This window comes from Amphiprion ocellaris, chromosome 24 (genome assembly GCF_022539595.1).
Source record: "Amphiprion ocellaris isolate individual 3 ecotype Okinawa chromosome 24, ASM2253959v1, whole genome shotgun sequence".
NCBI classification, from domain to species: Eukaryota; Metazoa; Chordata; class Actinopteri; family Pomacentridae; genus Amphiprion; species Amphiprion ocellaris.
The window spans coordinates 1,893,042-1,909,450 of NC_072789.1; the positions used below are offsets into that span (position 1 = coordinate 1,893,042).

At 37.6% G+C, this 16,409-nt stretch overlaps 1 protein-coding gene across 1 annotated transcript; it reads left to right on the forward strand.

The window, feature by feature from the left end:
• Positions 1-6,904: 6,904 nt before the first annotated feature.
• On the forward strand, positions 6,905-15,647 carry LOC111575631 (retinol dehydrogenase 7-like). Its single transcript, XM_023280875.3, has 5 exons — positions 6,905-7,041; positions 9,643-9,957; positions 11,663-11,921; positions 12,001-12,164; positions 12,772-15,647. Exons 2-5 carry the CDS (start codon positions 9,645-9,647, stop codon positions 12,993-12,995), a joined length of 960 nt encoding a protein of 319 aa, XP_023136643.1. The 5' UTR covers positions 6,905-7,041; positions 9,643-9,644; the 3' UTR covers positions 12,996-15,647.
• The last annotated feature ends 762 nt before the right edge of the window (positions 15,648-16,409 follow it).

Genomic DNA, 16,409 nt, shown 5'->3' on the forward strand with positions numbered 1-16,409 from the left:
TTTTCTTCTACGTCACCAGTACAGTTTACTGTAACAAAGATGATCACGAAGATCATGAAAATTCTGCTCGACTGCGTCAAACATGAATTGATAATGGTTCTAAATTAGATGTGGGTGTAATTATCAAGGAAATATAAAACTGAATATTGTACTAGATTTGTATATTGTTTTGATTCTTCAAGCAAGATTTAGGATCAGAACTTCATAGTCATTATTAAACAGGACAATCAAGGTCTATTTTAAAAGTCTTCTCTAGTGTAAAAGCGCTGTGTGATTCTCCTTGTTGAATTATGTTGGATTTAGTTTTACTATGAATAATGCTCATTTTCTATTTAAATCAGGCGTGTCAAACTCATCTTAGTTCAGGTTCCACGGTCAGCCCAGTTTGATCTCCAGTGACCAGTAAAATCACAGCATAATAACCTATAAATGACCACAACTCCACATTTTTCCTTTGTTTTAGTGCAATAAGTACATTCTGAAATTGTTCACATTTGAGGAATTATCTTTTTACAAAATATTATGAGCAACAAGAAATTTCTTTAGAAAAATATGTTAAATTTTTGCAATATTGTGCCTCAGTTTGTCATTCACATAAAAATATTACACAAGTGAGACACAAAATGACAAAAACGAGACACAAAACGACAAAAAATGAGAAAAACAACATGAAACAAAAAAACAAGAGACCAAAAATTTTACAAAAAAGTTACAAAGTGACAGAAAAATGGACAAAAATGAGAAATGAGATCAAAAATAACAAAAGTGAGAAAGAAAACGACAAAAACGTAGACAAACAGCACAAACGAGACAAAAAACCAAAGTGACACAAACAATGCACAGAGCAGCAAATAAAGCAAAACACAAAATGACAAAAATGAGATAAAAAGCACAAGCAAGACAAAAGCAAACACAAAATAACAAAAACATGAGACAAACGACAAAAATCTGACAAAAAACAACAAAAACAAGACAAAATGTTACAAAAATGAGACACAAAATGACAAAAGACCAATGAGCAATATAATATTTTACTTTATGATGAAAAAACTCATGGTCTAGAAATTATTTTAAATTCATAGTTTTACTGATTTAAAATCTGCAGTTAATGTCTTCTCTGGAATTTTTACACTTTGAGGGCCAGACTGGACCCTCTGGAGGACCACTTTTGGCCCACAGGCCGCATGTTGGACACCCCTGATTTAAAGTTAAAAAACCTAACTTTTTTTGCAACAGGCAGCACTATCCTGTTGTCTTTAAACCTCACACTAACCAGTCGAGGCAGACAAGAGCCTTCCCTGTTCCTGGTTCTGCCGGAAGTTTCTATCTGCTAATATGAATTTTTTTTCTTACCACTGTCGCCAAAGAGTTACTCACAGGTAATCCATTAGATTTGTTGAATTTCTTTCTGTAATATTATACTGCCATGCCGTCACCTTACTATGTAAACTTTAGGGATGGACATCAGTACTACTTACAGTACTACTACTAAGAGTACTGGATCGATCATATAATAAAAAGTAGTAGTATTGGACATGTTTCTATTAAATATATATGTATATGTATGTTTGGGGGTTTAATATTACTTCATAACTGCCACACTGCTCAGTTAAAAGACGCCTTTACCCAAAATGTCCCTTAATGTTAATGAATAATCATACTGTCCTTCTTAAATGATATTATGTAACTTTTGAAAGGACAAATGAGAATAATTATGTTCAGGAGGTTTATGAGTTGCTACTGTTCACTAAATTTAAGTGATATTGGTGTTAAACAGATGTTACTCAATCCTTTGACTGACTTTTCAGTCTCATAACAACTGCGCCGTTCCACGAGGGTTCTTCAGACTTTAAAGCCGAGTTAGAATGTGTTGACATGTTGGGACATCTGAACTGTCTGCACTGGAGGTCTTTGCCCTCTTCTCGTTTGGCTTCCATGTTGTATTCAAGCAATGTTGTTCATTCGACTCAGCAAAGCACTGCGAGTTATGAAAGGTTGTAGAATAATGTCTTTAAACCTAATAACGACTCAAGATTTGGCCATTTGTTGGAGGAAACCACACGATGCAGATTTGATGCTAAAAATAAATATAAAATTAAAGTGCAGATTACAGCCTGCATGTAATCCCAGGCTACTATGAGTATTCCGTCTTTGCTTAAAGTACAAATTCTGATCCATCAGCAAACAAAAGCGTAAATCAACAGATTAATCTAATATTTATGCTTTCTGGTGCTGCTGATGGTTGGTTTAAATCATTAAAGTTTGAAGAACAAGAAGGTCTATATTTTATGTTTTAATCATGTGAGACAAACACAAAATGCTCATTTTTTATTGATGAATCCAGCATCAGTTATGTACGAGATTAGGCTTGTGATTTCTATTATTTATATTAAAACCACTGATTGGATATGCATGCTTGCACATGAAAACAAGCGTGTGCTGGTAGGTGGTGGTGAACCGTCGGTCATTCACCGCTGCCTTTAGACGGAGTCAGGAAACTACAAAGAGAAAGACTCTGTCTAGGATACAGCGATTCACAGGAAGAGGACATGGTGACACTCAGAGAAATGTCTGTTTTTGAAAAGTTAAGGATGAAGGTAATAATTAAGTCTGGAAACACGACAACAGTAGAAGAAAAATCCATCCATCCATCCCTCTCTGTCTGTCTGTCTGTCCGTCCGTCCGTCCATCCAGTTGTACTTCCAGCAATCAGATCAGCAATAGACACCAAATGCAACAAAGGCTCATGGGAGAATCAAAAGTATCCATCTATCCATCCATTATCTATACTAGGGGTGTCCAACATGAGGACCACGTAATTTTTTGTCTCGTTTCTGTCATTTCTGTAATTTTTTGTCGTTTTTGTCCATTTTTTGTCGCTTTGTAACTTCTTTAATCAAATTTTTGGACTTTTTGTTTTGTTTTGTGTTGTTTGTTTCATTTGTTGTCAATTTGTTTCCAACTTTTGTCATTTTGTGTCTTGTTTTTGTAATATTTTGTGTTGTTTTTGCTGTTTTGTTACTTTTTTGTCTGAATTTTGTCATTTTGATTCAGGTTAATAGGTGATTCTAAATTGTCTAATTGTCTTGTTTTGTTGTTTTTTGTCTTGTTTTTGTCTGACTTTTGTCGTTTTGATCATAAAGTAAAATACCATATTGTTCAGTTGTGAATGAGATTGTCTCTATGTGTAGCCCTGTGATAGACTGTTACCTGTCCAGGTGTCCCCTACCTTCACCCTCAGTCAGCTGGGATAGACTCTAGCCCTCCCATGATCCTGATGAGGATGAAGCGGTGTATAGATGATGGATGGATGGATGGATGGATGGATGGATGGATGGATGGATGGATGGATGGATGGATGATTGGAACCAGTTCTTCTCGTTCTACCTATCGTTGCACTTGTTGCAATGACAATAAAGTGAATCTGAATCTGAGTGACTGAAGGCAGCATCACCAGACCGAACAACACTGCTGCCACCTGGTGGTAAAAATGTAGAAATGCTCAGATGACTCTGAGCTGCATGTGTTGTTCTGGACGGTACTAAACATCTCCTCACTAACAGGTCGCCATCTGGTCCACATCTACGCTGGTCAGCCATCATTAGGAGACATAGACCAGCCCTGGATGGACATGTGGTGAGGACCAACGAAGCAGCTGGTGGTTGTTATGGAAACCTGATACTATCAGAAGGGCTGAGCACAGGGGTGTCCAATATGAGGCCCGTGGGCCAAAAGCGGTCCTCCAGAGGGTCCAATCCGGCCCTCAAAGTGTAAAAATTCCAGAGAAGACATTAACTGCAGATTGTAAACTAGTAAAACTATAAATTTAAAATCATTTCTAGACCATGACAAGTTGTTTAGATCAGAAAGGAAAATACTAGATGGTTCTTTTGTCATTTCTTTGTCTCATTTTGTTTTATTTTGTGTCATTTTGTCTCTTTTTTGGCATTTTGTGTCTTTGTCTTGTTTTTGTTGTTTTTTGTCTTTTTTTGTCTAATTTTTGTAGCTTTAATCATAATGTTGCTGAAATTGAACTTATTTTTCTTAAGAAACTGTTCATCATGTTTTGTGAAAAGATCATTTTCAGAATGTACTTTTTTGCACTAAAACAAAGGAAAAAGTTGAAGTTGTGGTTATTTATAGGTTGTTATGCTGTAATTTTACTGGTCGATGGAGATCATACTGGGCTGAATGTGGAACCTGGACTAAGATGAGTTTGACACTCCTAGACTAGAGGAAGACACTGGTCTGGAAGAACTTTCGATTGCAATGTTGGACAGAGGGAGCTGGAGGAAGAACTTTATTTATGTCACCGATTCCGTCGGACATATCTATCTATCTATCTATCTATCTATCTATCTATCTATCTATCTATCTATCTATCTATCTATCTATCTATCTATCTATCTATCTATCTATCTATCTATCTATCTATCTATCTATCCATCCATCCATCCATCCATCCATCCATCCATCCATCCATCCATCCATCCATCCATCCATCCATCCATCCATCCATCCATCCATCCATCCATCCATCCATCCATCGCAGCAGTAGATTAAGACTGAAAACAGTTCAGCATTTCACAGGAGAACCGACAGCAATATTTTATCCATTCAGCAAAACAAGAAACAACAATTTTTCATCAACTGGAGACTCTTTAAATGTAATTAGATGTCAGAGAAGTCACTGAGATAATGAGAGGAAACAGAGCTGATGAGGAAAAACATCAGCTCTGTTTCCTGTTTTTCATCAGGAAACAGCTGTTTGGATGCAATTCCTGATTTTGTTTAGATTGTTTTTCCATTTTCTGTTATGAATTCAATTAGTATTTATTTTTTTGTGTTTGGAATTCACATCACTGTTTATGTTATTTCCATTTTTTTGTTTTGAAGTCCTTTCTTTCTTTATATTTATTTCCATGATCTGATTTTCCACTTATGTCTGCATTATTTCCATGCAATGTGTTTTGAATTTCCCTATTTTTTTTTGTTTATATTTACTGTTTTTTTTTCCACTTTTACTGTGTTTTAAATCCCCATTTGGTTTATATGAATTCTTTTTTTCTTTGTTTGAATTTCTGTGGTTCTGAATTCCTGTTTTTTGTTTCAGATTAGTGTTGTTAAATCATGATTTTCCTTTTTTTTAAAAAATTATTCTCATTATTGTCTCTTGAATTATAATTTCCTGTGTTTTGAATTCCCATTTTTGGTCCCCATTTTTTCAGTGCCTAGACCGGATTTATCATCCATTTAATGTTACCTTCATTGAAAAAATCTGCTTTTATTTCAAAAATAAGGACATTTTGAAGTGACCCCAGACTCTTGAGCGATAGTATAATAAAATATAGTAAAAATACAGTAAAAATACATCCATTATCTATACACCACTTAATCCTCACTAGGGTCATGGGGGGGCTGGAGTCTATCCCAGCTGACTCAGGTGAAGGCAGGGGACACCCTAGACAGGTCACCAGTCTGTCACAGGGCTACATACAGAGACAAACAATCACTCTCACATTCACACCTACGGGCAATTTAGAGTAATCAATTAACCTCAGCATATTTTTGGACTGTGGGAGGAAGCCGGAGTACTCGGAGAAAACCCACGCATGCACAGGGAGAACATGCAAACTCCATGCAGAAAGATCCCGGGAAAGCCGGGACGCGAACCAGGGATCTTCTCGCTGCAAGGCGAAAGTGCTAACCACTACACCACTGTGCAGACCCAACTGGAGACTCTTTAAATGTAATTAGATGTCAGAGAAGTCACTGAGATAATGAGAGGAAACAGAGCTGATGAGGAAAAACATCAGCTCTGTTTCCTGTTTTTCATCAGGAAACAGAGCTGTTTGGATGCAATTCCTGCTTTTGTTTAGATTGTTTTTCCATTTTCTGTTATGAATTCAATTAGTATATATTTTTTTGTTTGGAATTCACATCACTGTTTATGTTATTTCCATTTTTTTGTTTTGAAGTCCTTTCTTTCTTTATATTTATTTCCATGATCTGATTTTCCACTTATGTCTGCATTATTTCCATGCAATGTGTTTTGAATTTCCCTATTTTTTTTGTTTATATTTACTGTTGTTTTTTCCACTTTTACTGTGTTTTAAATCCCCATTTGGTTTATATGAATTCTTTTTTTCTTTGTTTGAATTTCTGTGGTTCTGAATTCCTGTTTTTTGTTTCAGATGAGTGTTGTTAAATCACGATTTTCCTTTTTTTAAAAAAATTATTCTCATTATTTAGAATGATCAATTAACCTCAGCATATTTTTGGACTGTGGGAGGAAGCCGGAGTACCCGGAGAGAACCCACGCATGCACAGGGAGAACATGCAAACTCCATGCAGAAAGATCCCGGGAAAGCCGGGACGCGAACCAGGGATCTTCTAGCTGCAAGGTGAAAGTGCTAACCACTACACCACTGTGCAGCCCCTTACAGTAAAAATATTGTAGAAATATAGTAAAAATGTGCAATAAAAATAGAGTAAAAATACAGTAAGTATATAATAAAATTACAGTAAAAATATAGTAAAAACATAGTAAAAATACAGTTAAAATGCAATAAAAATACAGTAAAAATAAAGTAAAAATATAATAAAAATACAGGAGAAATATATGAAAATGCGGTAAAAATATAGTAAAAAATACCATAAAAATACAGTAAAATATAGTAAAAATGCAGTAAAAATATGGTAAAATATAGTTTAAAAAACAGTAAAAATATAATAAAACATATCAAATATACAGCAAAAAATGTAGTAAAATGCGGTAAAAATATCGTTAAAGATATTAAGAAATACAGTAAAAAAATATATACACTAAAGCATAAACTGTAATTTTCCCCCCTGCGGGATCAATAAAGGTTTTAAAGAATGAGGTTTCCTTTAAGAAGCTGCTCCTCGTCCTGCCGACAGGCGGCGCTGTTGTCCTCAGCTGTAGATCACATGGACGTTCAGATCAACAACCTGCTGCTCCTCCTCCACAGTTGGACAAGCCAGAGCTGACAGAAGGACTCCAACACCTCTGATCTGCAGGTAAGACTGACTACTGGTTAAATAACTAAGAGAAGTTTCAGTTTCTGTCTGGATAGTTCTATTTTATCGTCCGTTAAAAGTCGGATTTGTTAACGAGGTGAAGAAAGTTCGGGTTGGTGAACTTTGAATCAGTCACCTCCAGTAACCCCGTTTGTCTGCTTGTGTTCTGAGGCAAAGTACCAAAGTCTGAGCAGGACTTTTTCAGGCCAGAAAGTGAAGTTTAAACATATCTACAGTCAGAACATGGAAATGAACAGAAGCTCAGCAGACCATGGTAACGTGGTCTGTTTTGGTCTTATTTCTGGTCACCAAACCACTGGGACTATAGAGGTCTTTGTTCACAGCATGATCACACCTGACATTCATCTCATTTCAGCTGCTTCAGTCGTTTCTTTCCTTCTCCATAATAATTAAGGTCATTGCAGAATTAGAGCACATAGATTTTTCATCAGATTTTTTCAACAGTTAACCCTCTTGCTGTCTTCATTTACGACCACAAAAAAATACTGTTTCCTTGTCTGAAAAAAAATCCAAAAAAAATCAGCAAAACCCCAAATTTCTGAAAATTTGCAAAACCTTCAGGAAGAAAATTCCAATAATTGCGAAATTCGCTGGATTTTGGTTGATTTTTACCCATTCTTTAACTACCCATTGAGACACAAAACGACAAAAACAAGACACAAAACAACAAAAATGACACAGAAAGTGACAAAAACATGACACAAAATGACAAAACAAGACATAAAATGACAAAAACGAGAAAATATGAATAATATAAGAGAGGATATCGCTTTGCTCTACCCATTCTTTAGGAAAACATGAGGACAGTGTTTTTTTTCAAATCAGTTTTTGGCAGACAACCAATAATGATAAAATCATTGCTCTGCTCATGTAGAAGTATATTTGAGAGAGAGCAGAAAAGTGCTGTAGTTCCAAAAGCAGTGTCTAATATGGAATTTTCTAGTGTTGCATTAAGGGGGAAGGCATTTTCCTTTTAGATTTAGTAGAAGTGGAGTTCATTTTATTCATTTCATACGATGTAAAGAGTTTATTCTGGAGCACCACTGCTCATTTTATAATCCAGAGGAAGTAAATGGAGTAGAAAGTAAAACATCCAAGTACAGAGGAGCTTTAAAAGGAAATAACTGTGAACAAACTGTTCTGTTCCAGAGTCATTATAGTCTCAGTCCTAACCTCACCCAGTCTGTAGATCTGACTGAGAAAAGATCCAAGATAAGAGTCAACACAGAATCTAAGGGTGGTAACCAGCTAAAGACGGGCTAATCAGAACCTCCACTCAGACCCTAAATGTAGAGCCAGGTTAGGAAGTTACACAAAGTATAGAATTCTAAGTCAGATGATTCAGATTTAGTCAGAATTTCCAAGCATTTCCTCTCATCAACAACCAAAACCAAACACTTTAACCCTTTGATGCACAACATGGGTCAAAAGTGACCCAAATCCAAAGGAAAATGGGAATCTCCTGACTCACACTCCACATCAAAGGGTTAAAAAGAGTTTCTAGAAATCACAGGACCCACAGTAGAAGATTAATGAAGCTAACGTGAATCCACGTGTGATCGTTAGTGTCAGTGATTCTACCTGAATGATCACGGTGAGCCGTTAACACCAGAACTATCAGCATGTCGACTTCAGGGCTCCACATGGATGTAGAACTGGAAAAAAATGGACTGAGACACTTGAAAAAGATGGAGAATGATGAGAGTGAAGCAGAGAGATGATAAACACAACAACAATGTTCCTCTGTACCCCTATGGAGATATTCCATGAAACATTTCCAGCTACAATAGTCATTTACCACATTAATAATGTCTACACTGGATTTATCATTCATTTCATGGTATGTTCATTGACAAAAAAAAAAAGATTTTCTTTCAAAAATAAGGACATTTCAAAGTGACCCCAAACTTTTGAACAGTAGAGTAATAAAATCAGGAAAAATATAGTAAAATACAGTACAAATACAGTAAAAATACAATCAAAATGCAATAAAAATATAATAAAAGTAAAGTAAAAATATAGTAAAATTGTTAAAATACAGTAAAAATGTAGTAAAAATATGATCACAAAACATTAAAATACAATAAAAATAGTAAAATCACTGTAAAAATACAGTCAAAATGCAGTAAATATATAGTAAAAATACAGTAAAAATATATTAACAATGTCTAGACTGGATTTATCATTTAATGTCATATTCATTAAAAGAAAACGCTTCTTTTTTTTTTTTTTCAAAAATAGGGACAGTTCGAAGTGACCATAAACTTTGGAACAGTAGTGTATTTACTCTAGTAGAGTAGATCACTACTTTTCAACTTTAAAACTCCAGAATAGCTGAACTGCATTGTTTCTACATGTCTGCTTTGTCCATATTTACCACGTGCAGCAGATTAACGTCTCACTGAGCCCTGCACAGATTAAAAAGGAGTTCTTACAGTCAAGTTCATCAAACTACTCCTGAAACAGCCAGAAAACATGAAGTGTGCACTTTAATACCCCTACTACCAGAAAAAGAAGTACCGGTAGTCGATCCAACCAGTCATGATGAGCCTTCAGAGCATCTCCGTTTTGTTCCTCCAGTCATGTTCCTCTACCTGCTGGGCCTGGTGGTCATCTTCTACGTCTACCGCTGGATCAGAGAGCTGCCCAGAGTGTCTGACAAAGGCAGTAAATATGTCTACATCACTGGCTGCGACAGCGGCTTCGGGAACCTCCTGGCCCGGCATCTGGACAAGAAAGGCTTCAGAGTGATCGCCTCCTGTTTCACCGAGAAGGGAGAGGAGGACCTGAAGAAGGCCTGCTCCAGCAACCTGACCACCACACACCTGGACGTCAGGTCCAAGGACAGCGTGGAGAAGGTCGCAGCCATGATCAAGGCCAAAGTAGGGCAGAGTGGTGAGTAGACTGAAATATCTGACCGACAGCAACGTGGAATGATTTACAGGAGATGAATCGTAAAAATGTGTTGTTCTGTGTCACCATGACAACCAGTGGTTAGTGGTTAGAGTGGATGTAGTCCACTCCCTGGATGTGGTCTACTTCCTGGTTTATGGCCAAATAAATGCAGAACTAACACTCCTGACGTCCAGGGGTTGTACTTTTAACTCCTCCAAGGAGCCCGGCGGAGTTATGTGATGATCAGCGTTGGTTAGTTTGTCCATCCGTCCGTCCGTCTGTCTGTCTGTCTGTCTGTCTATTTGTGTGTTTACTCAAAAACTGACTAACGGATTTGGATGAAATTTTCAGGGAAGGTCAGAAATGGCACAAGGACCAAGTGATTAGATTTTGGCAGTGATGCGGCTTATAGTCTGGATTGAGGGATTTGTTAAAGATTTCTGTATCATTGCCAGATAGTGGCACGGCGTCACTGTAACCATGACAACAAGTGAACACTACATGATCGCATGATTGTGATCCTACTACAAATCCACCACTGAGGACCACGAATTTTGTCAACATTTCATCTGTCGAAAATCATACAACGACTTGAGCAGCTTTGTACTGTACATTTCTTGTTTCTTTTGTTCTAATTGGTAAATCAAATAAGACGGTGAACATTAATCCTGCTTATTTTCTGACTTTAGTAAGTTTAGTAAGTTCAGTTTTTTTCCATTTAAGCCTGCATGAATAGTTTGTCCCAGGGAAAGTTCAACCCTGTTGGATACTTATTCACCAATGATTCATTTGTTCTGGATGAACTTGCTGTTCTTTATGAAGCACACCTTGCTATCTTCTAAAGTCTTTTCAGCGTATACTAATGTGCTGCCAACTCCCCTCGTTGTGAAGGAATTTGTGTGGGCAAAGTATATCATTGACTGGATGTGCTTTGATCCTCCTAGGCCTGTGGGCCGTCATGAACAACGGTGTTTCCATTCCCTCGGCTCCCTGCAGTTGGCTGACCTGGATGTAGCCCACTCCCTAGACCTGTCTACTTGCTGGATGTAGTCCACTCCCTGGATGTGGTCTACTTCCTGGTTTATGGCCAAATAAATGCGGAACTAAGACTCCTGACGTCCAGGGGTTGTACTTTTAACTCCTCCCAGGAGTGGGGCGGAGTTATGTGACAATGTTTGTCTGTCTGTCCGTCTGTTTGCAGCATTACTCAAAAACAGATTTGGATGAAAGTTTCGGAGAAGGTCAGAAATGACACAACGACCAAATGATTAGATTTTGGGAGTGATGCGGCTGATAGTCTGGATCCACGGATTAGTTAAAGATTTCTGTATCATTGTCGAAAATCATACGACTTGAGCAGCTTTGTACTGTACATTTCTTGTTTCTTTTGTTCTAATTGGTAAATCAAATAAGACGGTGAACATTAATCCTGCTTATTTTCTGACTTTAGTAAGTTTAGTAAGTTCAGTTTTTTTCCATTTAAGCCTGCATGAATAGTTTGTCCCAGGGAAAGTTCAACCCTGTTGGATACTTATTCACCAATGATTCATTTGTTCTGGATGAACTTGCTGTTCTTTATAAAGCACACCTTGCTATCTTCTAAAGTCTTTTCAGCGTATACTAATGTGCTGCCAACTCCCCTCGTTGTGAAGGAATTTGTGTGGGCAAAGTATATCATTGACTGGATGTGCTTTGATCCTCCTAGGCCTGTGGGCCGTCGTGAACAACGCCGGTGTTTCCATTCCCTCGGCTCCGTGCGACTGGCTGACCATCGATGACTACAAGTCCATGCTGGAGGTGAACCTGGACGGGGTGATCGCTGTGACCCTGAGCGTCCTGCCGCTGATAAAGAAGGCCAGAGGGAGGGTGGTGAACGTGGCCAGCGTGTTCGGGAGGATCAGCGTTACCGGGGGTCCATACACCATCTCCAAGTACGGCGTTGAGGCGTTCAACGACAGCCTCAGGTGAAGTCACGTCATTGAGCTATATGTCAGCATTCTTAGTTTGCACACAGACCCAGACTAAATGAGATGTCCTTCTCAGGATAAATATGGCTCCGTTTGGTGTCAAAGTCCTCTGCATCGAGCCTGGATTCTTCAAAACCAATGTGACCGACACCGCCATCCTGAGCAAGAACGTCAAAATGCTGTGGGAACGACTGCCTCAGGACGTCAGGGACGACTACGGCAGTGAATACCTCCAGAAGGGTACATGTGGATCATGTTCTTCTTCAGTTAGCTTAGTACACTGGAAAAAAATGCTCCTCTCAAAACAAGAAACTTAAGCTTATTTCAAGGAACTTTTACCTTGAAATAAGTGAAAAATTCTGCCAATAGGACAAGTGAAAAATGGCTTGGTAAGATTTCTTGAAATAAGATATGATATTTAGAATATTGAGATCTTAAAATGAGCTGGGAAAACTTATTTTAAGCTCTATTTTACCAGGATTGTCAAGCTTAGGTGTCTTAAAATAAGTCAGACATGTTTTTAAAAAAATAGCAGTTTTTCACTCAAAAATAGATTTTTGCTTTCATGTAACCTCCTATTTTGAGATGTTTTAAACTTATTTTGAGTTTTCTTGTAAAATTCAACTCAAAACAAGATAATTTCAAGCTTGTTTGACTTAACAAGATATTTAAGATGCATTGTCTTAAAACAAGTCCCTCCATCTGCTGAAATGTCTCTTGTTAAGAGAATTTATCTTAAATCAAGTGGGATGAGATATTTAGACTAAAATAAGACAAATAGACTTGGTAAGATTTGGAGTTTTTGCAGTATATTTATTGATTTTAATGCATTCATTTTCCCTCCTAGCGTTGGCAGTGATAGCAGACAAAGTTGCGAAGATGAGCGATGGAGACCTGATGAAGGTGGTCCACTGCATGGAGCATGCTGTGGCGGCTGTCCGGCCTCGCACTCGATACTCCCCAGGCTGGGACGCTAAGTTTTTCTGGCTGCCGCTCTCATACATGCCAACATGTGTCAGCGATTACATCATGCTGAAGGAAGCCATTCCTATGGCCAAGCAGATACAATAAGTCTGCATGTCTCCATCTAGTCCAGGGGTGTCAAACTCATCTTAGTTCAGGTTCCACATTCAGTCCAGTTTGATCTCCAGTGACCAGTAAAATCACAGCATAAGAGCCTATAAATAACCACATCTCCACATGGTTCCTTTGTTTTAGTGCAAAAATTAACATTTAATGAATTATCTTTTTGCAAAACATCATGAACAACCTGAAATTTCTGAAGAAAAATAAGTAAAATTTCAACAACATTCAGCCTCAGTTTATCATTTCCACATTCTAACTTCCAGATCACAGTCTACAAAGGAACACAACATTTAGTCACCTGGAACTGAATAATGTAGTATTTTACTTTATGTTCAAAATTCCAAAAGTCAAACAAAAAAAAAGACAAAACGCAACAACACAAGACAAAAATGAGACACAAAATGACAAAGAATTAGACAAACGACACGAAACAAAATAAAAAAAAGACGAATTAGACAAAAAGGTTACAAAACAACAAAACAATGGACAAACAAGAAAAAAATTTCACAAATGAGATCACAAATGACAAAAGCGAGAAACAAAATGACAAAAACATGAGACAAACGACAAGTCAGACAAAGCCTGACAAAAAACAACAAAAACAAGACAAAATATTGCAAAAATGAGACACAGAACGACGGAAAATGAGACAAACAACACGAAACAAAACAAAAATTCGACAAATAATTGACAAAAAAGTTAGTGACAAAAAAATGGACAAAAGACAAAAAGCAAGATTAAAAAATGACAAAGGCGACAAAAAATGACAAAAAAATAGAGAAAAATGCAATGCAAAGCAAAACAAAAAATTAGACAAAAAAGTTACAAAGCAACAAAAAATTAGACAAATGACACAAACAAGACCAAAAATGACAAAAGCGAGAAACAAAACGACAAAAAAGTGGACAAACAACACAAGCGAGGCAAAAAGAACACAGTGATTCAAATGATACGCAAAACAACGAATAAAGCAAAACACAAAATGACAAAAAGACAAAAAACACAAGTGAGACAAAAAGGAAACACAAAACGACTAAAAACGACAGAAACACGAGACACAAGTCAGACAAAAAAATAGACAAAAAATAGCAAGAACTAGACAAAATATTACAAAAATGAGACACAAACTGACAAAAGAACAATGAACAATCTAAGATTATAGTTTTACTAATTTACAATCTGCGGTCAATGTCTTCTCTGTCATTTTTACACTTTGAGGGCCAGATTGGACCCTCTGGAGGACTGCTTTTGGCCCACGGGTCGTATGTTTGGCACCCCTGGTCTAGTTCAAGCAGTACCTCTGTATGTGCTGCTTAGATTCCCTCAGTAAACGATAGAATTTAAAGACTTCTTTCTGAGTCTGTCTGTCTCTTCTGTGATTTCATTCCGTAGGCTCGGTCGGCCGTTTCCAAAGCCAGCTTATCTACGATCAGATAGATCAGTTCAGGCTAATGTCCTTGACACTGTTGATTAGGCGTGTGTGAAAGGTTGAAGGACGAGCAGTAAAAGTTCAGCCTTGATTACAAAGTTCACGGGGAGCAGGACTGTTCTGGTTTCTGCTCTTCCTGAAGTGGAAATTCACAGTGGCATAGAATTTGAATTGCTGGTGTTGAAGAAATGTCACTCTTAGTCACTGGAAGTTTGCGGTAGTGGGGTGTTTATCAGTATTCCAATGGGCTTACCAACACAGAGCATGAGTCTGTGAAGGTAAGAAGGTCCAGAACATTTGCTGAGGACACAATTCATAGGGATGATTGGAGGGTAGCCGTTTGTAAATACAAGAGTGAATAGTGGTTCATTTGGTTGCCAATTAGTAACAGAGGGTAATACAAGGATGCCCAACCTTTTTTGACTCTAGATCTACCTCTAGATCTACGTCTAGCCAACCTCCCGAGATCTACCAGTCCAGCGTCAACATCGCAAACCCACACATCGTTTTTTAAAGTCGTCAGAAAGGCTATCCGCTGCCTTGAGAAAGGCTTCCTTCACAGCATCCCCGTCTTTGAATGGCTTCTTGTGTTTAGCAAGAATGCGACTGATGCAACAGAAAGCAATATTTGCGGCCTTATCCTGGGTCTTCGTTTTAGTGAAGATTGACTGCCGTGGTGCAAGCTGGAAATCCCTTTCTTTGCCAAAGTTGCATTGCAGATCAAACAAACAGGCTTTGAATGAGAATAAACAAAAATTATCTTCCTCCCATTCAGGTGAAAATGGTAGATCTTGGTAATACAACAAAGAACAAAAGGTGGTTGAATCAAGAGGTCTGGCAGACAACAAAAGGTAAGAGGGAGGTCTGACAGATGGTAAAAAATAAAAGATAAAAGAATTGTGGATAACCATGGGGAATGGAATGAATGAGTGACACTAGAAGGTATTTCTAGCAAAAGGTGTGATATTTTCTTCATCACTGGTGTAAAAACACAGTTTCTCTGCAGTTTTTCCAAGAACAGCATTGAAACAGGACTGTAATGTCTGCTGGAACATCCCAAGGCAGTTTCCTTTCAAGATGCCGTGAAAAAGTATTTGCCCCCCTACAGATATCTTCTGTTTTTGTCACACATGAATGTTTCAGAGCATCGAACTAATTTTTAATGTGAGACAAAGATAAAATTCAGGTAATAAAGGTAAAATGCTGTCCTTTTTGCACTATGTGTGATATGTTCACTACCAAGCTACCAAATTCATTTGTTATTTGGGTTCAATTTCATGGCCACACCCACACATGATTACTGCCAGGCTTGTTGGATCTAAACAGGAAGTAGAACCTGTCTGGTGTTGTGAAGTAGCTCTCAAAAAGCAGCACATGATGCCAAGAGATTCAAGAACTGATGAGAAACACTGACATTTATCAGTCAAGAAAGGACTCCAAAGACTTTAGACTCCAGAGAACCACAGTGAGAGACTTTATCCACAGATGGAGAACCTTCCCAGGACATCGAATCCAGGAGGACATAAAGGACTCAAACATCCAAAGAGCTGCAGACCTCATTAACCTCAGTTAAGGTGAGTCTACAACAGGTGTGTCCAACATGCAGCCCGTGGGCCAAAAGCGGTCCTCCAGAGGGTCCAATCCGGCCCTCGAAGTGTAAACATTCCAGAGAAGACATTAACTGCAGATTGTAAATTAGTAAAACTATAAATCTAAAATAATTTCTAGACCATGACAAGTTGTTTTGATCATAGAGTAAAATACTAGATTGTTCTTTTGTCATTTTGTGTCTTGTTTTTGTAATATTATATCTTGTTTTTGTTGGTTTTTGTCTGACTTTTGTCATTTGTCTCACTTTTTTGTAATTTTGTGTTTCACTGTATTCATTGTTTTTTGTAATTGTTGTTGTTTTGTGTCATATTTTATCTTGTTTGTCCATTTTTTTGTCGCTTTGTGTCTTGTTTGTAATA

What these genes read in the sequence shown, in the direction of transcription:
- LOC111575631 (XM_023280875.3), top strand. Translation starts at nt 9,645, where the DNA reads ATGTTCCTCTACCTGCTGGGCCTGGTGGTCATCTTCTACGTCTACCGC. An exon ending in GGCCAAAGTAGGGCAGAGTG is followed by an intron (nt 9,958 to 11,662) that starts GTGAGTAGACTG and finishes TGATCCTCCTAG; the next exon opens with GCCTGTGGGCCGTCGTGAAC. An exon ending in GCGTTCAACGACAGCCTCAG is followed by an intron (nt 11,922 to 12,000) that starts GTGAAGTCACGT and finishes TGTCCTTCTCAG; the next exon opens with GATAAATATGGCTCCGTTTG.